At 44.1% G+C, this 23,514-nt stretch overlaps 1 protein-coding gene across 1 annotated transcript in view; it reads right to left on the bottom strand.

Moving 5' to 3' along the window:
* Nucleotides 1–11,441, bottom strand: part of LOC147724769 (secreted Ly-6/uPAR-related protein 1-like) — a 37,877-nt gene extending 26,436 nt beyond the window's left edge. The window contains exons 1-2 of the mRNA XM_086967061.1: nt 11,287–11,441; nt 6,817–6,921 (exon numbers count right to left, since the gene is read on the bottom strand). Coding sequence (XP_086823187.1) covers nt 6,817–6,921; nt 11,287–11,338 — 157 coding nt within the window. The 5' untranslated portion in view covers nt 11,339–11,441. The remainder of the gene's footprint in view (nt 1–6,816; nt 6,922–11,286) is intronic.
* Between the last annotated feature and the right edge of the window lie 12,073 nt (nt 11,442–23,514).

Raw genomic sequence — 23,514 nt, 5'->3', positions numbered from 1 at the left:
CAACAAAACAAGGGGAGGGAAAACATGAGAGTGATAAACAGTCTTTTGAGCACAGAGTAACTGTAGAAAATAAGTGGGTAGCAAAATAGAGTGGGTGCATCAAAGAGTTGTAGAAAATAAGAGGGTAGGTACCAAAGAGTTGTAGAAAAGAAGAGGGTAGCAGATTAGGGTAGGAACATCATAGAGCAAAGTCGGTTAGACAAGATGAATGGTACAAGTAGGTGCACAGTCTCAAGTAAATCCAAAGTCAAAGTTCAGGTGAATTTAGCCATGAGGATAGCTTTTACTTCCTTCTTGAAAAATGCAGAGGAGGAGATAAGTCTGGTTTCTGGAGGGAGTGCGTTCCAGATCCTGGGTGCCATTCCTGAGAAGGAGCATTTATAAGTTTTTTCCTTCCGAAATCTATGAGGTTTCAGGAGAAGATTTTTTGTGCTTCTAGTGGCTCTTGAGCCTCCTGAGATAGAGAGCTTCTGAGTGAGGTAGCTAGGCAAATTGTGGTGTACAGCCATGTGCGTCATGCAGGCGATTTTCAGATGGATTCTGGCTTCAAAAGGTAGCCAGTTCAGGGATTTAAAGTCATGGGAAATGTGCGAGCGTTTTTTTGATCAGTGATGAGTCTCACTGCAGCATTCAGGGAGGCTCTTAGGGGTGCGGTTGTTGATAGGGGGAGTCCGCAGAGGGCGACGCTTCCGTAGTCTATCCCAGGAATGACTAGGGCTTGTACTGCAGTTTGGAAGTCCTTAGCTGGAAGGAAGGGTTAAAGTTTCCTCAAAGTATTGATTTGGAGATTAGCTCCCCTAGTTGCTTTGCTGATATGAAGTTGCATATCCAGATTGGTATCAAGGGTTATGCCTAAGGATTTCACAGAGTCCACAATGGTAGGTTGGACATTGAGTGCAGTAAGGTGCTTAAGCCATGTTTGAGTGATGGAGGTCTTCGCGGGGGTGAAATCAGAAGGAACTCGGTTTTCAATGCATTGAGTTTGAGGTGATTTTCGGCCAGCCATGATTGGGTGTTTCTGAGCGTTGAGTTCAGAAGTTCGATGTCTTCGGGGGATTGTAATTTGAGATAGAGTTGGGTGTCATCAGCGTACATGTGAAATTGTACATTAGATGCCTGTAACAGCGTGGTGAGTGGCTCCATGACTAGGTTAGGTGTAGGGGATAGGGAAGATGTATGTAAATGTAAATGTATAGGCATTTATATAGCGCACTACTTACCCGTAGGGTCCCAAGGCGCTTCGACCGCTGCAAAACCCTTCCTGGCTTCCCTGAGAGATGGTCCCTTAATGGGTATCTCCACAGTGAGACCAGGCATCCCCGGCGGTCTGGTGGGGCCGTTAGTGAAGATGAGGCAAGCTAATGCCCAGAGTTGCCGAGTGTGATCGCTGATCAGAGTGGGCACCGAGGCGAGAGAATTATCGAGTCCGCTGACCCTGGTCCAGAAACCTGCCGCGCCGGGAATCAAACCCTGGTCCCGGGCCGTCCTCTGCTCTCGGGTCTGCCGCCTCTAACCAGTGAGCCACACAAGATCCTTGTGGGATGCCTAATGTTACAGGCACCGGTGGGGACATCAAATTATTACTCTTGAATTTCTGGGACCGGTTATGTAGAAAGGAAGTAAACCATCTGAGTACAGTCCCTGATAGACCCATTCTGATTTTTAACAGCTCGAGTAAGTTCTAGTGTTTGACAGTGTCAAATGCTGAGGAGAGATCAAGAGATCAAGTAGGATGAGGAGGCAGCTATCGTTTTGGTCAAGAATTTGGAGGGCGTCGTCAATTATGTGTGTCATGGCTGTTTCCGTACTGTGTCCTGCACGGAAGCCTGATTGATGAGGGTTGAGGAGGTCAAACTGAACAATGTGTTCTGTTAATTGGAGTTGTACGCATTTTTCCAGCAGTTTGGCCAAGGTGGGGATATTGGTAATAGGACGGTAATTGTTTAGGTCAGTAGGGTCGGCTGTTGGTTTCTTGAGTATAGGCGTGACTTGTCCCACTTTGAGGGAGTCGGGTATGAGTCCTTGTTGAAGTGAACTGTTAATAATTTTGGTCCAAAGTGGGAGGAGCAGTGGGGAGAGGTTCTTTACAGCGTTAGCAGGAAGGGGGTCTGTGAGGTGATTAGAAGGTTTCAATGTGCTGAGCAGTTTGCTGATTGTTTCTTCTGAGTAGGTGTCAAAGGACGACCATGTGGCATTGTTTTTTGGTTCAGTGGGTATTGTGATGTGGGGGCTAGAGTAAAGTCTTACGTCATTGAGGAGATCGCTCCTGATGTTATCAGTCTTAAGGTTAAAGAAAGCAGAGAAGTCTTCACTGGATGGTATATCGCCCATAGTGTTATGTGATTGTTGGGGTTGTTCCTTGGATTGTGTTTTGGTTAACACAAACAGTTTTCTTGGCCGGTTTTTAGCTTGGGCGAGCTGGAGGCTAAAGAAATCGGTTTTTGAGCGTTTGATGTTCCTGAAGTAGGCATTTCTCTTTTTCTTAAGGGTCTTAAGATGCAATGCCGAGGGGGCTGATCTCCAGGTGCGTTCTGCCAGACGCATGGCACGTCTCTCTTCGTTGAGTCTACCATCATACCAAGGGTTAGAGTTCTTAGTGGAAACTCTCTTCAACTGCAGGGGGGCGGCCTCATCGATTATTGAGGTCATGGAGTTGAGGTAGTGATCGGTTAGAACTTGAACGTCTGAGGCACCGATGGGGGGAAGGAGGAGATTGCGGCTGGGCGAAGGTAAAGAGTTGGGGTTGAGTTTCTTCAGGTCCACCCCTAAGCTAGGCTCCTATGCCAAGGCCCTTGATGAAGTATTTTCTCTGGATAAGCAGAACAAGATTGGGTCGTTAAAGAATGTAAAGTATCTATTATCCTATTTAGGGTTTGAAGGACCACTGGGAGAAAAAAGGGACCCAGTTTCACTTCCTATCAATGCCCATATCAAAATGCAGTACTGGAGATGGGTAGCCCAGGCAGTAACCACCAATCTTAACTAAGGAGTTCAGAGACCATAAAGCCATTGCCTTCCTAGAACCATATTTAGAAATAATCCAGATGCCTAGGGATAGGAAACTATACATGCAGTTAAGGTTTAGCACGCTTCCCCTTAATTCCAGCACCAGCACCTGGAGTAACAGCTCAGTGCCATCTTGGTTCTGCTCTCTTTGAATCGCTAGCGTAGAATCGCCAGCACACGTCCTGTTTACCTGTCCAGCCTATTTATGGCAAAGAGCTAAGTGGCTCGCACCAATATGCAGGTAGATGAGAAAACATAGTCATGCTGAAGTGTTAAGTATACTCAGATCAGACGCTAGGCCTGTGGTGGCCTGCCCAGTGGCAATTTTGTTTAGCCTTATGTGGGGCATCAGGAGGAAGCTGTTACAAGCAGATCGAGGTTGAGGGGGAAGAGAAGTAGCTTACCTTATCTGCTTTGTAATAACTAGAGGCCCGATTCAAAACATTAGTCTAACTTTACGAATTTCGGTATTCACAAAAGGCATTTAGTAGTAGTAGTAAAGTTAGGAATCCTAACTTTACTACTACTAATTGCCTTTTGTGAATACTGAAAGTCATAAAGTTAGGATTTTGTCTCAGTTTAAAAGTAGTGAAGTTAGGAATCCTAACTTTACTACTACTAAATGCCTTTTGTGAATACCGAAAGACGAAAAGTTAGGGTTTTGTCTCAGTTTAGTATTAGTAAAGTTAGGAATCCTAACTTTAGTACTACTAAATCCCTTTTGTGAATACCATAAGTCGTAAAGTTAGGTTTTTGTCTCAGATTACATTTGTGAATCGGGCCCTAGATATCTCTGCAGTTTTGCATCTTATCATGGACACCCCAAGATCTGCGTTGGCTGCATATCATTTGCTGGTTGACATCATAATGGACCTCATTGAAGATTTTGGCTCTTTGGAGGCTATTGTTGTTATTGCCTTGGGTTGCTGCGAATATGCATCATACTCCTGGTTCCAGCCCTATACGATCCAATAATGATGATGTTTTTTTTTACATTTTTAACAATTTATACTTTTTATGATTGAGTTGAATCCCAAATTCAACCTAGAAATGTGATGCCTATGATATGTTTTTTTTCTTTTAATAGTTTTAAAGTTTTTATCAATCTATAACTCTGAATGTATGAGTTGAACTGTACTTTACAATTAGGGGTCTTTGCAATGTACTGTTTGCTTGACTCATATTTTATCATTTTAAGCAAGAGTTATATTGTACATTGCAATTTTACGGACGAATGACCGAAATAAAGTTTGGAAGTTCTCCTGCATTCTCTCATGCATTTTGGTGTAAACCGCGAATTACAAAGACTGGCAAACCTGGGTTTGCGCCAAAATGGTGCGCCTAATCAACAAAGGCAAAACGGGGAGAAATATCTTCTTGATCGTCATCATTACTTCCTCTTTCCATGTTTGCTGATTTCTTCAGGACTCATAGAAAGAGGAATTTTTCTGGAAGAACAGTTTTTGTGCAGGATATGTAGCACTAACAGAAACCTTCCTGTAACGCAGGCACCCTTGATCCATGGTGCAAGGGTGTCTGCATTAACTCCATTAACTCTTGGCAGCCACAAGTGCACCAGAGCAAAGAGTGAGCTAAGCAGATCCATATCTTAGCTGTGTTCTGCCCATGCAACGCAGAGCAACAACCTTCCTTGGGGAAGAGTATGTGGCATAAGAGCCAGCGCTGGCGACTTAAGAAATGGGGAACCAGGTTCGAGTCTTGCGTCAGCATTCTGGGCAAATCACTTAATCTCCCCGTGCCTACCAAAAATAAATGTGCCCTTGTGTAAAGTAACTAGTGCTCATGTAAAGCGCTCCAATACCTTTGTCGGTCGAGTTTGCGCTATATAAAACTGCACAAAACATATACACACACACACACACACATATATATATATATATATATATATATATATATGGGTCAATCTCTGCTTGAAATGGTTATGACCACAGAAAAACACGGACCACCACACGGCTCTTCCAGTGTTACAGCAGAGGTTTATTATCCATAACAGGTTAAGATAGGCACGACGCGTTTAGGGCAAGGACTGCCCTTGATATATATATATGCTTTTTTTTGCATAATTTATACGTCACTCTATGCCTAAAAGGGTTTTGTTTTTACTTATACTGGGTGCTTCCTTGTGTCTGGACAAAGCTATACCTCTCTGAAGAGCTCTAATGAGAGCAAAACATGTGTAAGGGGTTGTTTTTATTCATTTCAGGTTGGCTTTATGGTATTTTACCAATCTAGAGCTGTAATACTGTGCCTGGAGTGGTAAAAAGGCTTTGGCCATTTCACAGCTCAGCATGGATAGCACTGTGCTAATTCTATGCTTAAAGACTTTGCTGTAGAAATGGCAAAAGACTTTGTCCCTTTTTTTCTCGGTGTGGATGGCACTGTTCTAATCCTACGCTTAAAAACTTTGATAGAAAAGCAGACATTTGAGGTGAGCAAAGTGTTGCTGGTGTTGAGAGTGCTCTATACTGAGGCTGCTTCCCACCTAAACTAGAAAACTTCCCAGAGTTTGCTGCTTCATTTTGTTGTATAATTTATCAGAAACGGCGTTAAAATTATTGCTGCTTTAGCGACAGGAAACTGCTGCTAAAGCGGCGAAAATGGGATCAATAATATGCCCTTGTGAATTCCCATAGAAGCCCATGTTCTGGTGTGAACAAGGGCTTCTATTGGAATTCTCAAGGGCATATTATCAAGCCCATTTTCTAATTTTAACGCTGTTCTTGATAAAATGCCCCTCTGAGCTTTAAAAACAGCCATGTATCAACACAAATCAATGAATGGAGCTGATTTCTCCTGGCAGAATTCTAGTTCCTGACGCCTGAAGTTTAGCAACTGTGCACTGTTAATTGTGAGCAAGAGCCCTTCCTCGTGTCTCCGCACATGGGACAGAGTCAATAGCAGCACCCATCACATCACGAAGGAGCTCACAACATCTTTTCTAAGTTGTTTCTCCTCATCCACCCTCAAGGGCATATTTATGTAGGAGTTACGTTCCCCTTGCACCATGCAACGTGGCGCAAGAACGACGCCACTTCTAAGTTTGATTTATCAAGCCACACAACAAGGCCACCTTGTGTGGCCTGATAAATCCAGTGAAGAGCAAATCGCTGAAAATCACTGCATTACATCACTGCCCCAGGGAGGCGTTCCATGGGTGTGTGTGGGTGTTCCGAAGCACCACCCATGGATTTTGGTCCATTCCCAGATTTACCCTCGGTGGTAAACCTGGGAATGTGTCAAAATATGACATCTTCCCAAGTGAGGGGTACCGAGGAGAAATATCTTTACTTATCCCTGTTACTTTGTCTTTTAGGCCCTTATTTATGGCATTTTGGCGTAGGGCAGTGCAGTACCTTGCTGCACTACCCTACGCCAAATTGAAAGGTCAGGAATGCACCATATTTAAGCAATACAGTGCATTTCCGTCATTTCTACCTGCACTGGCACAGTTTTGGCAATCCAGTGCCAACGTCGGCACCCATGCACTATGGGGCAACAGTGCCTCCGTTGCAGGCAGAATTATTTTTGTGCAGGAACGGTCACCTTCCTGCACAAAAATAATCCTTCAAGGCTGTTTCCTCTTTCTATGTGTGCTGCCGAATGCAGCACTCATGGAAAGAGGAAAAAACGAGGAGAAAAAAACATATTTTCCTCCTTATGCCTCAACTAGGGAGGCATGCAGATTTCATTCTTCCTCAGGTTTACATCACATTGTAAATCTGGGTCAGCATCAAATTCCATGGGGCCCTTGGTATCCAACTGCTGTTGTTAAAGTGTTAACCTTCTTACCTACTGAGGTGAAGCAGACTTTTTCGTGTGGTGCACACTGCTCAACGTCCTCGCAGTCTTTGTCGTTTATCGCTGCCATGCATGAGTAGCACCGCAAAGAGTAAGCTGCAAAAGAAAATACAATATATATATATATACATCAATATGTGTACAACAACTGACGAAAGCCTATGCTGAAACGCGTCTTGATGTGCTGAGGGTTTTCCATTAAAATCGAAGTGGAAACCTCCCCCGCGAGTGCTGCGTTCCTTATCAGGTTGTGTGCCGGGGGATGTTGGGAGCAATATATATACATCTATATGTATTTTTTTAATTACATTTGTTTCTCATAAGAACTCACTTGACATAGGAGAGTGGGGGATCACTTCTATATATACAAACACTATGGGCCTGATCGAGATCTTGGTGGATGGGTTCCCTCGTCACAACGGTGGCGGGTATCCCATCCGCCGAAATATAAATTCCATAGGATATAATGGGATTCATATGGTCAACAGGATATCTGTCACCATTGTGATGGACTAACCCGTTCCCCAAGATCTAAATCGGGCCATTAGGGATACTAACATGGAGCTTGCTCCAATGAATTAAAAAATATATTTTGGGGGGGAATCTTATGAATGTCATGTCCACCAATTTCTGAAGTCTCTATGAAGGTACTTTGTGAGCTCAAAGGGCGTTATTTGTTAGTCCACCAGGTGGAAACATACACTGGATAATTTGATGTTCAGTTTACTGATTATGTGCTTAGTTAAAAGCTTCAAAATCAGTCATAACAGGGAAACAACACTTACAATGCAACTTTTACAACGCACTACCTTTACAATGAAACTTTTACAACGCAACATCCATTACAACGCATGCCATTACAACGCAACCATTAGAATGAATGTCACTACAATGCATACCACTACAACTCATGTCATTACAACGCAGTCATTACAACGCATACCATTACAACCCATACCTACACTATCCAACACTTACCCTACTGTTGCACCCCCTTGAGTTAGAATAGAAATTTTTACCCCTACACTATCCAACACTTACCCTATTGATGCACCCCCTGGAGTTAGAATAGTAAATTTTACCCCTACACTATCCAATGCTTACCATACATGCTATGTAATGGTATGCGTTGTAATGGTATGCTTTGTAAATGTAGTATGCGTCGTAGTGGAATGCGTTGTAAAGGTAGTTTCAAAGAATTCGTTCTAATGGCATGCGTTGTAATGGAATGCGTTGTAATGGATGTTGCGGTAAAAAAATGCGTTGTAAAGGTATGCGTTGTAAAAGTATGCGTTGTAACGACATACATCCGTCATAACATGACAGTGATTTGACCTCCTACCTGCACTTTTTGCTCACAGGTCTTCATACTTACAGAAGTGAAGTAGAGGTTAGTTTTCTAAAGAATGAAGTTGTTCAAAGGTCAATTCATTAATAATTCTTTTTGTTGTCAGTAAAACATGTGTGCTCAGGGAGAGCTTTATTTCTCAGATAATACCAGCCTTAGCCACTATGTTAGTCCAAGTACTTTTTAAAAAGTCAGATAAAAACATTCTGAGAGGGCAGCTAGACTTACAATCTCATACACAGCAGCCATCTTAGAATAATTTTTATTTTGGCTCAAGTAAAATCATTCCATTATGTCTGCCTCTGGAGTGTGTCGCTGGAGAGACATATTGACACTGCAAATGCTTGTTGGAGGTTTCATTATCAGAGTGTGTTCATATCTATATTTTTAGCACGTCTGATTTTTTGCTTTGGCATTTGAGGCACCTTCACCTTGACCATAAGGTACCATCTATTTGCTAGCCATCTCTGTTTCTGATCCGCTTCTCTCCACCCCTCCAGCTCGCATGTTTCATCCTCCATTTCCCAGCTGCATCATTTCATGGGGCTTGGTTTTTTATTTGCAGTTCAACTGTAAGCAAACCACACCCCAACAATGTGCGCTCACTCATTGATTCAGTCTTGTATCCCAATTAAAGCTTCCAAAAAGGCAGCAGTCTTTCTGGCAACTTACATTTTCAACAACAAACTTCATTATGCAGAACTTCAGTAGGTACTCTCAAATAATGGCAATAATATCCTGTAGACCAATGGGAATATTGACATTTCCTGCACACATCGGTGTAATGACGTGAGCGGATTGAATCTCACTCACTAAAATCTGCATCCCCTGGATACATTTTAGGACATCAACCATCCTGATATTTACCAGGAGAAAAATGCCTGAAAAATACCAGGACATACAGATTTGGGTGCAGTAACCACCAAAATCCGCTTTTTATGCCAGATTTCTGAGAGCGCAATTTGGACTAGGCGCTAACGTATCAGTAGCTAGCAATGACTGAGGGCGCGGATATGTAACAAAAGGAGAAAAGGGCAAAACGTATGGGAGAAGGAGGAGAAATCTCCACCACTGACTTTAACTCCACATTTGAAGCACATTTCAAAGTTTTGGAGTTATCCAACAATCCCAGGGCTCCTGGGAAGCCGCGAAGCATCAGGCTTCCAGATGTGCTTTCGTGGACATGAGTAGTAAAAGCACACTGGACATGGTGAATTTGTTTACAGGGAAATGTTTCTACTGCAGAGAATCCTTTTTTTTTCAGAGCCCCGACAATTTTGTTCCTCCCACCTCCACCCCACCCCCACCCCCGCCTTCACCCCTCTCCATTCCACCATTTATGGAATTGTACTCTTGCTTTTGACAGGTGTAAATCTAAGATTGTATCCATTGCGACAGTGGCCAAGAAAACCTTTGAGGATTAGAACAAACTCGCAGGTTTATGTAGGGTCACCAGCTATGCTTGGCAAGCCTGTCCTGAACCGCCCACTTTCACATTTGCACAGGGGGAAATGTTCTCCCAATCAATATTACACCATTCAAATGTAATGTTATCGTGTGAGTAAATCATTTTTGAAGCACATCTACATAGGGAGAAATCTAAGCTTCAATTAACACATACCATGCAATTAGTACGCCTAGGCGAACATAGGATGAAAATGCATTATGAATCGTGTCCATAAAATGGCGTGAAACCACATATGATGCAAAAGTGGATTAGAGATTCAGAAAAGAATCGATTAATGATGACAACTCATTTGAGGTTCAGTAAGAAGTGGTTGGAGTAGTATCCTACAAAAAGAAACTAACAGAATAGCTTGTAAAAAACGCAGGTAGTTGGAAAACCGACATAAATCGAAAAACAACTAGGAAACAGGAATATGTAAGAGTAAAAACTTCTTAGACATTAAGCACTTTTTCTAAATAGTATGTGTGATGAGCAAAAGCGAACACCAAACAGAAGATTTCAAACAGATCTATAAATTAATGCAACTGAGAAAGTCCGTATGAATCACCTAAACTCTAATTTGGCAAAGTCGACTCTATGTGCTATCTTCTCGGATTCTGCGCTGGAATTCAAGTTCACCATTTACAAATGGTCCCTGCTGGACTGATTAGAGCCTATGTGGCTGTTTAGAGATAAGACTATATATTGCCTGCAGAACAAAACATGGGTCTTCTATAAGGTGCACCAGAAATCAGCTACTTTCCCAGAAAGAATCAATGAATAACTATAAAGCATTTTTTCATGTTGCATCACTGGATATTTCCAGCAAAAGATAATCAGCCTATACCAGTTTTCAGGTAAAACACCCAAGAGCATATTTACAAGGAGTTAACATCACCAGAATGTCACTTTTTTTGCTTTTTTGGTGACGTTAAGGTTAAGTCCTTCCCTTTATTTACGACGTTAACCTACTAAACGTGGCTTAACTTTGCCTTCTAAATAACCCCCCTATAGCGTGAAAGTCGCATGCAATGGGTGTTGCAGTGGGAGTTCCGCCAGAACACCCATTGCTATTTGATGATGCCCCATATTTACAAGGTATGGGGCAGCGCCAATAATATCACCAGGGAATACCTGGTCTTCAGCAAGAGGCATGAGTAGAAATGTTTAATTTCTCCTCGTATTTTGGTCTCAGAAACAGCAGATCACCTGCAGGAAGGGACACCTTCCTGCACATAAACAATCACCCCTGAAGCGCAGGCACCCTTGCAACAGGGTGGAAGGGTGCATGTGCTGGCGCTAGGGAGCTCCTTTAGCGCCAGCGCTAGGAGAAATGCAGGAGTGTGCCACATTTTTGTAAATATGTCGCATGCCTGCATTTTGAAACTGACAGAGTGGGACATTACCAATTTTGGCATAACACAGCACTCCCCTAGTTTCTAGTAAATATGCCCCTATGGTTATGTTTAAGGAGTTTAGTGGGAAAATTAAGGAGTTAAAATGCAAAGGGCTGGGTGGGTGTGATGACACAATAAATAAACACTGCAAACAGATAAACCCAAAAGTTGTTTCAAATGGTAATCAGGAACATTCCAGAATGCAGAGCCGAGTACCTACCACTATGAAGATTATGGATTTGTTTTGACAAAGGTGGAAACCATCTTACCTGGCCCCACAAACAGTGAAGCAGCCAGTAGAGTGACCAAAACAGTCTTCATGTCTTCAGTTTGGTCTGCAAGTGCGTCAAATGGTGACTCTGACTGTCCAAGGGTATTTATGCAATGGACATAACTACGCCTTGCTTTTGTTTGCTATGGGCGCAGCTGGACGAGAAGAACAGGTGTGATTACTAAGTGTAGGTGGGGAACAGGTGAGCCTCACCAGGATTTATACACATACATTTCTATTCTCTGCTTTTACCTGTCCCCCCCCCTCCCCTGCGTGATTGTCGGCATCTGTGAATCATCAGAAGGATTTCACCTTCAATTGAGCAGTGTGTACAGGATATGCATGCACCAGGGAGGTTCAAAAACCTTTGTGAACCCTCTCAAGCTTTTATGTTTTTATAAATGCAATCTTATTTTTTTTAGCAAAGACTGCTCCTTTGCCCTTGACGTTCTCCTCTCGCCCACGCCCTGCCGCAGCTGTGAATTGCATGGTCTGAGGTTTACCTCTCCCTTTAGTCATGTGTTGATAAAAATTTAGCAAGGGTTAGTCATTTATTTACAGCCAACACGATTGTACAAAAAAGGATATATGTTTGTATATCTATCTATCCATCTTTATATATATATTTTAATGTGGGGGGGCCTGCCCTGCTCCCCCCGGCTGCCCGGGGACCTCAACCTCCCCAGGGCAAAAGAAAACATGAATGCAGGGGTGGTTGCATGCTCACCCTGCAACTCCTCAGGGCAAAATCTTAATTTTAATGCAGGGGGTCCGCCTTATGCCCCCACAGCCCTTTGGCCCACCACCTCCCTGGGGCTAACGAAAACATTAATGTGGATGGGACTGAACACGCTCCGCAGCCCTGGTATCGCCACCTTCTCTGGGGCACCACTTTAAAATTAAATAGGGGGCCACACTGCACCCACAGCCTGGGGGCCCTGGGGCTAAATTAACATTGGAGGGTGGCCCCTCTGCCTGGAGCCAATATTGGCCCTGGAGACCGCCCCCACCAACCCCCCCCCCTAGGGCCGGCTCCTGCAAAGTCCCAGGGTGCCCACCAATGGGACATGGCCGTTTTGCTATGGCTTGGCAGGAGCAAGGAGCAAACACTGCTTCACTTCTAGAAGTGGAGCAGAATTGTTTTTGGACAAAGGTAACTGCATGTAAGCAGCTTTCCTCTGTCCAAAAAGCAATCCAGGCTCCCACAGGACGTGCAGAGCCGACAGGGTCCTCAGGGGCCTTCAGGCTTCCCCCTGGTCCCCAACGTTAAAAAAGTGGGTGCGCTCGGTGGGACCAGGGCACCCAGTGGAGAGGTGGACACTGGGAGGTGGGATCCCCGTGTCCGAAATTGGCCTGGGAGGGGTCCGCATGGCTTCCCTCCCTTTTTTATTAAAAATTAAATAAAATTAAATAGGGGTAGGCCCCAGGAGATGGGGAGCCTCAATACCTCTGTGTTCCCTACCGGCTTCCTATTGCCAGCGGGAGCTAGCATTGCTTCGTCACACAGGGAGCAGCAAACAATGCTGCTCCCTGAGTGTGGGGACAATTTTTTCATTTGTTTTTGGGGAAGGTGGCGGTCCCTGGGGCCGTAACGGCCTGGCGAGGGTGTCTGCGGCTCCCTCCTCCATTATATAATATTGGGCTGGCCCCTGGGCGGGCATAATTAGATAAGGATCTAGCACCACTTACTGACCTTGCCGTAGGCTCAAAATAGAGATACGCAGAAAATGAAATGTTATTATTATGATTCTTGATTATGTTATGTTTAGATTTGGATAGGAATACCTTTGTATTAGAGATATGTTAAGGTTAGTCATCTGACATCTGTACCTATCAATGAAGCAATGTAATGGTTTTCTGCGTATTGTTTGAATATTGTATATTAATTTTGTTTTTAATATTTTATGTAAATATATACGGCTGGGGGGTTTGCAACCCCCTAATCCAAAATCCTCTCATGTTATTATCTCGTTAGTGATAAAGGGAGGAGGGGGACTAGGTAGTACCTGGCCATATGAAGGCGGGCGTCACACGGTACACCTCAGCGCCTCTGTGCGGGCACTGTGGCGCTTTCTGTGGACTCATTCCAAGGGGGCACGGGGAGGGCGAGCCGGTTATGTCCATGAATTCAAAGACTTCAACGTAGGTTTTTTTTCAGCTCACGGTTGCAGTATTTTAAAGGTGAATGTTCAGCGGTCGCCATACTGTATCTTGTGTTTCAGTGCTATTAAATATTAGGATGTGTGTTTGTGGGTGGAAGTGGGTAGGCATCAAAGTCTGGAAGGGGCAGGCTGCAAAGAAAATGCGGGCTGGCAGGTATTCTCATTTGTTGGGGTGGAATAGGGTGGTATACCAGAGCATGACACCCTCCATGTTTGTTTGTTTATTGTGAAATGTAGTTAGAGGGCTCTGCGTGTGTGTGCAGGGGGATGGGGGATTGGGCGTATACAGGAGAAGGAGCTGTGAGTAAGAACAGGAGGTGGGGCTCTCAGATGAGGAAATTTAGGCGAGTACGCTGTCTTTAGGGCTGCAGCCTGGGGGACGTCCCAGCACCCCAGAGTAAGTTCTCAGGTCCCATGCATCACTCCCCGCGCTCACAGCAGCAGTTGCTAATGTCTGCAGGGGAAAAGCAAAGCGCCAATTCGATCCTCTGGCAGATGACAGATTTTTTCCCCTGCTGTTGTTTTTTTTGGGCAACTTTTAAAGGCCCTATCTATCACAATGGGATCGATGACTACCTTTCTCAGACAAAGTAGTGGGCTGCGTGCCACCGCAACTCATTATTCTTGCCCTGGGGAAATGGCGGTCCCCTGGGCAGTTTAGGGGGGATTGGGGCCCCCCTCACACACTCTTTTCAGTGCCCCCAGGACCTGTCCCACCCGGGGGATTAAATACAACGAAGCGCTGGAGCCTGCGCATCATTTGTTTTATTTTCTCAGCCGGATTTGCGCACCGAGTGTGAATTTGGCTGATTTCTTTAATGCTTTTTTGGGCCGTGGAGGTACTTGTGGGACCCCCTGAGCAGGCCTAGGGGGTTAGAGGGTTTCTACCCTGCTCCCTTTTCTTGTTTTGTGTGTTTCTTTTTCTCTTTTCATGTGACTCGGTTCTACAGAGTCACAAGATGGCTGCCAACACTTCCTGGTTTAGAGTGTTGACAGTCAATTAGAATACAGCTCGTGGTCGGGAGGGTGCGCGGATCCTCCGTGCCTCTATATATCAAAACCTTTATTTTTTGATTTTCTCAGCAACTACTGAACGATTTACACCATTTAAGAAAAAGAGTTCTTTCTGAAACAAGGGCTACCTTTGCGCCAAATTTGGTGTAATTCATTCGGCACTTTCAGCTGTAGCCTTGCCTAAAATATCCTCTTTTTTTTTATTTCTCAGGAACTACTGAACGGATTTACACCATTTAACAAAAAGAGTTCTTTCTGAAACAAGGGCTACCTTTATGCCAAATTTGGTGTAATTCCGTTGTGCAGTTCGAGCTGTAGCCATGTCTAAAGTTTTCTATGGAAAATGCATTTTTCGACCTCTTTGTTTTTATTTCTCAGGAACTACTGAACGGATTTACACCACTTAACAAAAAGAGTTCCTTCTGAAACACGGGCTACCTTTTTGCCATATTTGGTGTAATTCCGTTTAGCAGTTCGAGACATAGCCGTGTCTAAAGTTTCCTATGGAAATTAACATGGAGAAAACATGTTTTGGGACCTCCCTTTTTTCTTTGCCACTGCTTGCCAAATCACCCCAAAACTTTCAAGATAGGAGCTGACCAGAGCACCCCACAAGCTTTGAAAATGTTACAAAGATTCGTCAACCGGCGCCAAAGTTATTGGGAAAACAAAAAACACTTTTCCTATGGAGACTAGGTTCTTACTATAACTAGCTACCGGTGACTGCCAGTAGGTAATATATATATATATATATATATATGGAGCTCCAACTTGTCGCCAGCAACCGTCGGCAAGCAAACAGGTACACAAACTTCAATTGAATTACCCAAGCCAGTCTTCTCTTTTTCCAAAAAAGATTCATTTCATTTGCATGGTGGTGGTGCTAGTCATCAGACGCGTTTCGGACTGGCGTCCTTGCTCACTGATTGTTTTGAGGGCACACCCTGATTTCCGCACGCACGCACAATGATACAGTCATCACTTCATCCCCCCAGCAACCCCTCCAAGGACCTATCACAGGGGACTCTGGGACTTGTAGTTTCCCCTTACTGACTGGGCGCTACACAGGTGTGCTGCATTAAGATACAGGGGGCGGTGCAGACTTGTTACTACAGGTTTAAAAGGGGTGGGACCTACAAGCACGGTGTTCCATCACTCGTGGAGGCTTTGGGTGCTGACGAAGGCTATCATCTGCCAGAAATGCATCCGCCATTTACTGCAATTAAAAGCCTCCAAATGTTTCCCCTCGGGTCTCTGCTCTTTTCGTTGGAAGGAGTTCTGCTGCATATGTATATATATATATATATATATATATATATATATATATATATATATATATATATATATATATTGAATCTTTATTCCTTTACCAAAATTATTGTTAATGTAAGATCCATTCAACTCACTTAAATTCTGACATATCAACTTTTGCAGCAGGTGTTGAATAATACAGGTGTAGAATAGATACAGGTTAGTGAACACGGCTCATATTTCAATGTGTACTAAATTAAGTGAATAAATCAATGTTCAGTCAAATACCTATTTTCATGTGCAAAAGAAGTATTTTATTTCTAACTCTATGCATTCAAAGAAGTATGCGATATTCATAAGCAACAACACAACCCCTTTGAGGTTGGGGCTCTAGTGTTTATTTGACAAATCCGTGTCCCACATTCTTCCTTAGAATGTGGTATAGGTTAGTCCCCATTTAGTGGTGACCGCATCCAAAGAATCCTCACTTGTAGGCCTTACTCAAGCGACCCCTTTGACTCCTAGGAAATAGTAAAAGTGTCTAAGGTGCCACAGATCCCTCAGCAGCGACTTCCACAGGGTCTGAAAGCCCAAATCAAGTCTCACCCTCCACAGCAGCACATTCAGCGTTTCTGCAGGTGCTTTGACTACAGGCACTTGCAATGCTCTGATCCTGTTCAGCAGAGTCAGGCTGCTCACTGGACATGCAGCAGCACCCAGCAGGCATAGGCTATCTCCCAAGTGGCAATGTCAGCTTCATATCAATCGAAGGGGCCCCAGACTTCCTTTGGAGTTAAGTTTTGGCTTTTCCAATACAGGGGCAGGAGGTTGATGTTTGTGCTCCCTACTGGATCCCAGTGATAAAGCGATGTCCTCTCTGCATCCTCGAAAGCCCACAGGGTTGCTCAGGGGGCAGGTCTCAGTGCCCAATTTCAACCTTTAGATCACAGCTTCAGTTTTCCTGGACGAAAGCCTAAACTTGCCAATACTGAGTACTGGTTGCCCTTTCTGGCATACAGGTTTGCTGTGGTACCCGCTGACAATATTCAGACCACTTCTGTGCATTCACCCATACCATAGCGGCCCCTCCTGTTATTCAGGGTTGGCCCTGAGGCTCACACCAGTCTTGGTACTTCGTCGGCATAGTCACTTCTATGGTGGATCCCTGTGGAATATGGGGCCACTGGAACTAGGTGATATGGGCTTGACGCTCCCCACACAGCACTCAATGCATGGCTCAGTCAACAGCGACCTACTGATAGCACGAGAATATTGCTGATTCACTGGACACCGGCAATGACCCGATCAGTGCACATCCATCTCCTCACACCTTGTATCGGGAGTCATCTCTGTAGGACTCCCCACTGAACCACGCTCCCTCCAACATTCTCCTCTTCCTCACAGGGCAAACTGGTCTTAGAACTCAGGCAGGCACTGGTGCTCTAGGCTCCAGGGCAGGTGGCCTAGGTTTCCCTGGGTAATGTCCCCTCACCCAGCAGAGACACTAGAAGGCCTTGACCCCAAGCCCTGGTTACAGGCATAAGTCCTGTAGAGCTTCCCCTCCTCACGCAGCCTGTCTGGCTGCTTGGCAGATGACACATATTGGAGTCTCAACCACCCCTTCTTATAGTCCCTTTCCAGATACCTAATGTAATTTAGGGTCCGGGTCTGTGAAGATTTATGTTGGGTATCTGCTTCTTTTCTCAGTCTTCTTCCTCTTGAAAGGCTGTGTGTCGCAGCGGGAGAGATTCCAATGCTGATAGTCCCACAACACAGGCCATGGGAGTGATATCTGCATCAGGTCAATCCCAGTTTCCAAGCCCTACTTTTAATGATACCCTTATCTGCCCTATCTTCTCCCTGAGATGTGCCCTAACCCTTTCCTTGTGATCTATCACTGAAATCGAAGAGCATCCTTTTGAAGTGTACAGGGGGAGTCTTTCTCTCCCTTCCTTACTCAGCTAAAAGGAATGCCGCAATACAAAAATCTGTCTGTGAAGATTCTTCTACTCCTCAAGTCTTCCGCAGGCAGGCCAAAGCAGAACCTAGAGTGCACCTGCACTCAGTGTACGTACAGAGCATACATACTGTCCAGCATTGTCACCTCCATGTATTATGCCACAATAGGAAAACAATCCAGAGAAGGTGACGTTATGCACACCAAGTTTTCATTGTTTTCTTCCTTATCAAAAGTTTCAAATTGTTATTCTATGTGTGTGCTATTCGGGTTTTATAATGGTCTGCCCTGTGCCAAGAAATGTCAGTAGACTTTCAAAGGAGCGACATGCCACTCCTGAACCAAATGCACAGCATACGTTGCTCGACAAGCAATACCAGTACTTCGTTTAAATTCATCATAGTTTTTTAATTTCATTCCTTGTATTCCTCAATTTTCATGTTGTTTTTACATCTTTGGCCACAAGTCCAACGTTTCATGCATAGTAAATTTCTAATTATGACGGCTACGCCAATCCAGGCTTTTGTGCTGCCACACGAAAATATACACAAACTTTCTTCATAGAAACAATTAATCATATATCCAATGCATTTCGGGCTCCCTTTTTCGCCCTTCATCAGGGATTTCACTGTGAATATTGAAAAAGAACAATATTAGACCCTATGCGACCCCACATACACATTTCAAATATACGTACATTCCACCTTGTGTGGTGACTTTGTAACGCGCCCTTTCCTGCCAAATGTGCATTTAACTGTCATAAATCCTACCCCTCCCAATCTCCCTATCTGCATCACCTGTGTATCTTGTATCTCGCTTCAGTGCAAACACCCCTCGTTCCCTCCCCAACCATACATCAACCCAGGAAACCCTGTCTCTCGTTTGCCTGCACACATCTAACACTTCCCGCTTGCGGAGTTGTCACAATTTCTCAACGCCTACCTCTATTCATCGTGATACGATTATGCCCATCAAACTCTCTCCATCTCTAACAGGTTACTACAAGTATCCCGCCTGGGTTCAGTAAAATGAGGAGTATGCAGGAGTGCATTCTGGGGCTTGTAGGATTGGTGTTTACGGGTGCTCAAACTATTGGTCAACCGAGTGGGGAGGTCTCTGGGGATTATGGGAAATAAGAACAGGCTTGTGGCGGGATACTTGTAGTAACCTGTTAGAGACGGAGAGAGTTTGATGTGCATAATCGTATCACGAGGATTTATGACAGTTAAATGCACATTTGGCGGGAAAGGGCGCGTTACAAAGTCACCACACAAGGTGGAATTTACGTATATTTGAAATGTGTATGTGGGGTCGCATAGGGTCTAATATTGTTATTTTTAAATATTCACATTGAAATCCCTGATGAAGGGTGAAAAGGGGAGCTCGAAATGCATTGGATATATGATTAATTGTTTCTATGAAGAAAGTTTGTGTATATTTTCGTGTGGCGGCACAAAAGCCTGGATTGGCGTAGCCGTCATAATTAGAAATTTACTAGGCATGAAACGGTGGACTTGTGACCAAAGATGTAAAAACAACATGAAAATTGAGGAATACAAGGAATGAAATTAAAAAACCATGATGAATTTAAACGAAGTACTGGTATTGCTTGTCGAGCAACGTATGCTGTGCATTTGGTTCAGGAGTGACATGTTGCTACTTTGAAAATCTACTGACAATAGGAAAACATACATCCAGCACACACAATCGCTCTCTGTCTGCTGTTCAGTACTGTATCTTTCTGCATTGTGCCGTGGTGTGTTATGTGCAAACACACTCACCATGCCCGTGCTGCACAACACGCTAGTACATTTACACCCTGGATACCCTTTTATTGAGCATTAACTGTACAGCACTACATCTCTCATGTAATGTATTACTTACAGGCATACATACATTAAGTAAAAGCACTTACCATGCATGTACTGCACAGCACTGCTCTATCCCTGTTCTGTACCCTTCCCAGGCACACATACACACAGAGTCACTACTCCTGCGCTGCATTGCGCAGCACCCTTCATCTAACTAATGTGGTCCAAAGGTGAATTAGGCACACAACAGCAGAACTTTGAAAAAGGTGAGTGAGCTGTTAGCTCACAGAGAGACACAGAGTAAAAAGAACCTGTACACTCCTACTGATCACTACACTTTATGCTGCCATCACCGCACGGGCTGCTTAACTCTTGATGAAGGCTGTAGTATTCCCCCACTATGATGGTAGCACATTGGGCACCTCTTCTGGTCCAACAAGTCATGGTGCACACGCATGATCCGCATATGCCTATGACAACAAAAATCAGCATTAGGGACCCACTCAACTGTATAGTTTGGCACTCAGGGCTGGGATACATGTCTTTTACCATGCCGGAGACTTTTCCGTCCCAACAACTACACTTTTTTTAATGTTCTCATTTGTTGAACAATTGGCTGGATCACACCTTTGTTTAGATTGTGACATCATATTCCCTGTGAATAATGGCATTCTTCCAGTTCTTTTCAGGTTTGCTACATTTGGAACGTGTCTAGAAAGAGTCAGTCCACACCTCTGGGTTGTTGCCAAGCACACACATGATGGCATTTGGCCAAGCTGCTTTCTGGTGTAAGAAGGTGTTGTTGGCAGTTTAATTCTCACCAAACCTGCAAGCTAACAGTCATACTAGGTGAGTGGGTAGATCTCCTGGCAAGTGTGGAAGGCACGGACGAGGGTACTAATAATTGCTTGTTTCACATTTATAATGTAGCTTACCCCACAATTTTCAATACTTTTTTTATCTGAAAATGTCATGACAAGTTAAACAAATGTTCGCCATGACAACAACTTGATAATGTACATTTAAAGTATGATTTTAGGTAATACATATTTGTGGCCAATTCTTTAAGTAATTGTGATTCTTTGAGGATTGCATTTCGTAAATTGCGCTTCCTAATGTATGAAACACATTGGGCTTCATTTAGCAATTTCTAATGTGGTCGCAATCACCCTACCACATTAATATTATTAAAGTAGGTCGCAATTTGCAACCCATTAGGAATTGCAGCCATCACATGGATGATGGCCTGCTGGGATCAGCAGACCACAATGTCTGTGATTGCTTTTTAATAAAGCAAACTTTTTATTTTTAAATGCAGCCCATTTTACTTAAAGGAAAACGGGATGTGTTCATAAAGTTTAAAAAAACTTTGAAGTTTCATTTTTTAAGAGTCTTTTGGACCACTGACTACTCTTTGAAAAATATTTGTTTCAACATTCACAAAGGGTTCCATGGGGGCCCCTTCCTATTTGCGAATGGTTACAACTATGCTTGAGGTGTCGGTATAAAATGAATGTTTTGCAACCATAATTTGGTCGCAAAACATTCATACATACCACTGCATTTCGGTAATTGGAAGGGGATCACTAAACATGCCCCTTCCAAATAATGAATCACTAACCACAAATTGTGTTTTGGTAACATGGTACCAAATTGCGATTTGTGTTCTGTACACATTTAAAACCATTTTTGTGGTTGAAAATTGCCAGATTCGCAGAATCTGGTCCTTACCAGCGGCAAAAATGCTTTTGTACATATAGCCCTCAGTAAATTATCAGCTTATTCAAAAGTGTTAGTGTATGGCAAAGCTCTTTTCCTAGGATGTATTGCAAATATAGATTAGCATCAGCGGTATTTACCCTTTTGTGTAAAAGAACAGACAGGCAGTGGATTAAAAACGTTCCTGTATTTCCAAACCCCAAGCAGTCGCCACTAGAGCTTAAGGTTCCATGCAACTCTTTAACCCCTTCACTGCGGCGGCTATTCCGCCGCAGTGCTAAGGGGGCGGGGCGGAAGAGCGGCAGGCGCATGCTGGTGACGGAACCGCTCCGTCACCAGCGTCGGTTACCCTGTGCTTATGACGGAGCGGTTCTGTCATGGCCCCGCCCGCTCAATAGAACGCTCAGCGCAGGCGCGGAATTCGCGCCGCGCATGAGCGGCGGACGGGCCATGACGGAACCAAAACTTGGAACACACTCCCTACCCACCTATGACAGACCCAAGACCTGCTCACCTTCAGAAGACACCTCAAGACCTGGCTCTTCGAGCAGTAGCAGCACCCCCCCCCCACCCCCCCCCCCACAGCGCCTTGAGACCCTCACGGGTAAGTAGCGCGCTGTATAAGTACAATGATTGATTGATGTAGAGGATGTGGAAGCAGTCAAAGGAGACTGCGTTGATCTTGATGCCAAGGTTGCAGACATGGTCTGTCAGTGAGGGTTTAAGTTTGGCGGCCCATCAGGTGTTGTTCCAGGTGTTATTCCCAAAAACCAACACTCCCATCTTATCCGTGTTGAGCTTGAGGCAGTTAGTCTTCAGCAGTTTGGCCACTCTCGTCATGCAGTTGTGGAAGTTGGTCCTCATGGTAGAGGTGTCCTCTAATACAGCATCCTTTAGACTGCAGCTTCCATATTTCTTATTAAATCTCAAAACAACCCTTGCAAATACAAACTGTCTATGTTTACCTTTCTTGGCCATGCTGGAGAATATGACAGAATATCATAGCTGCTGATGATCCACAGTGGATACAATTACAAAAGGGTGCAAATATAGCTTAGTGACTAACCAATTTTTGGGTACAGTCGACCAGCCAGTGCAAACTGTCTGGATGCAAAAGTGCTATTGTCAGTTTACCAAGATCTTACAGAGGGCTTAAAGCATGCCCATTGCTTGGCATTTGTTGGAAGGTGATTTATTAGTAGGTACAGGTGTACAGGAAAGTGGATTGTTAGTAGGTGGGTGTATTCACCTTCAGCTAACAATAACATCACAATCACAAAAAGGTCCAGTCAAGCCTCAATAAATTAATCCTTGCTCAACCATTGGTATCTTGGCTGACGAGCAGTAACGCTTATCTTAGGAGACAGGTGTGTAAAACATTTAATATATTTCCAAAACAGTAAATTAGTAAAACAGAACTCACAATAAAAAGCCAGCATCAACTTATAAAAATAGAGAATATTTTGATCTTTAACATTACACCAAAACAACAAAAATCCAATGTAGGGGACCAGATATATTAATTTCTAAAGATTAAATGCACAAATGTGCTATCTACTGCCTAAAAGTGAAACGCCCCAGCTGAGACTCTCTGGTCTCACTGGACTGGGACCAAGTAATAGTTTCAGTCTGACCGCGATGGAGTGGGGGCTGGTCAAATTTTACCTTCGCTAGTACACACTTTTTTAGAGCTTTTTCTCTTGACATCGAGCGGTCGACTTTGCTAATTTGGACTTTGATTCGATGGCGGTGGCTTGCTGCAGCGCAATGCTTCAGTGAGTTCTGGAGATCTTTGTCCTAGTCGTCGAGTGCTCTGGAACTTTCATCAGGGCAAACCTGCGCGAACAGGCCGAGTCGCTGTTCAACATCAACAGCTTTACTCTCCTTGTTTTTTCCAAACAATTGTCCAAAAGCTACCAAACTTTTAGAAATTCTTCAGGAAGGTCCTTTGAGGGTCTGTCTTGAAGTATCCTCAGCAGCAGCCAAGGGTCCAGCAGCTCTGATTTGTCTCTTGGGGATTCCTAAAATGCACCCGGTCAAATCCAGTAAACTCCAGGTGATGCTGGTCAGATGAGCTTGTCCTTGTTGGAGATGATACAGGTGACTTCTTCCAACACTTGTCTTCCTTTTGCTGATCAGCGAATCCACTCATTGATCTTTGAAGCCAGGCAAAGTCTTCTCTTTGAGAGTGCAGCAGGTGCAGTCCTTATGAGTGCAGTCCTCTCTTGTGCAGTCCAAAGGTTCAGCAGGGCAGCCCTTCATCTTCTGGTGTTTCCAAGCAGGGATCTGAGGGGCAGTGCAGCACCATATTT

The sequence above is a fragment of the Lissotriton vulgaris genome, chromosome 4_1, assembly GCF_964263255.1.
Source record: "Lissotriton vulgaris chromosome 4_1, aLisVul1.2, whole genome shotgun sequence".
NCBI classification, from domain to species: Eukaryota; Metazoa; Chordata; class Amphibia; order Caudata; family Salamandridae; genus Lissotriton; species Lissotriton vulgaris.
The sequence above is the reverse complement of the archived record's forward strand: the minus strand, read 5'-3'. Positions and strand labels throughout refer to the sequence as shown.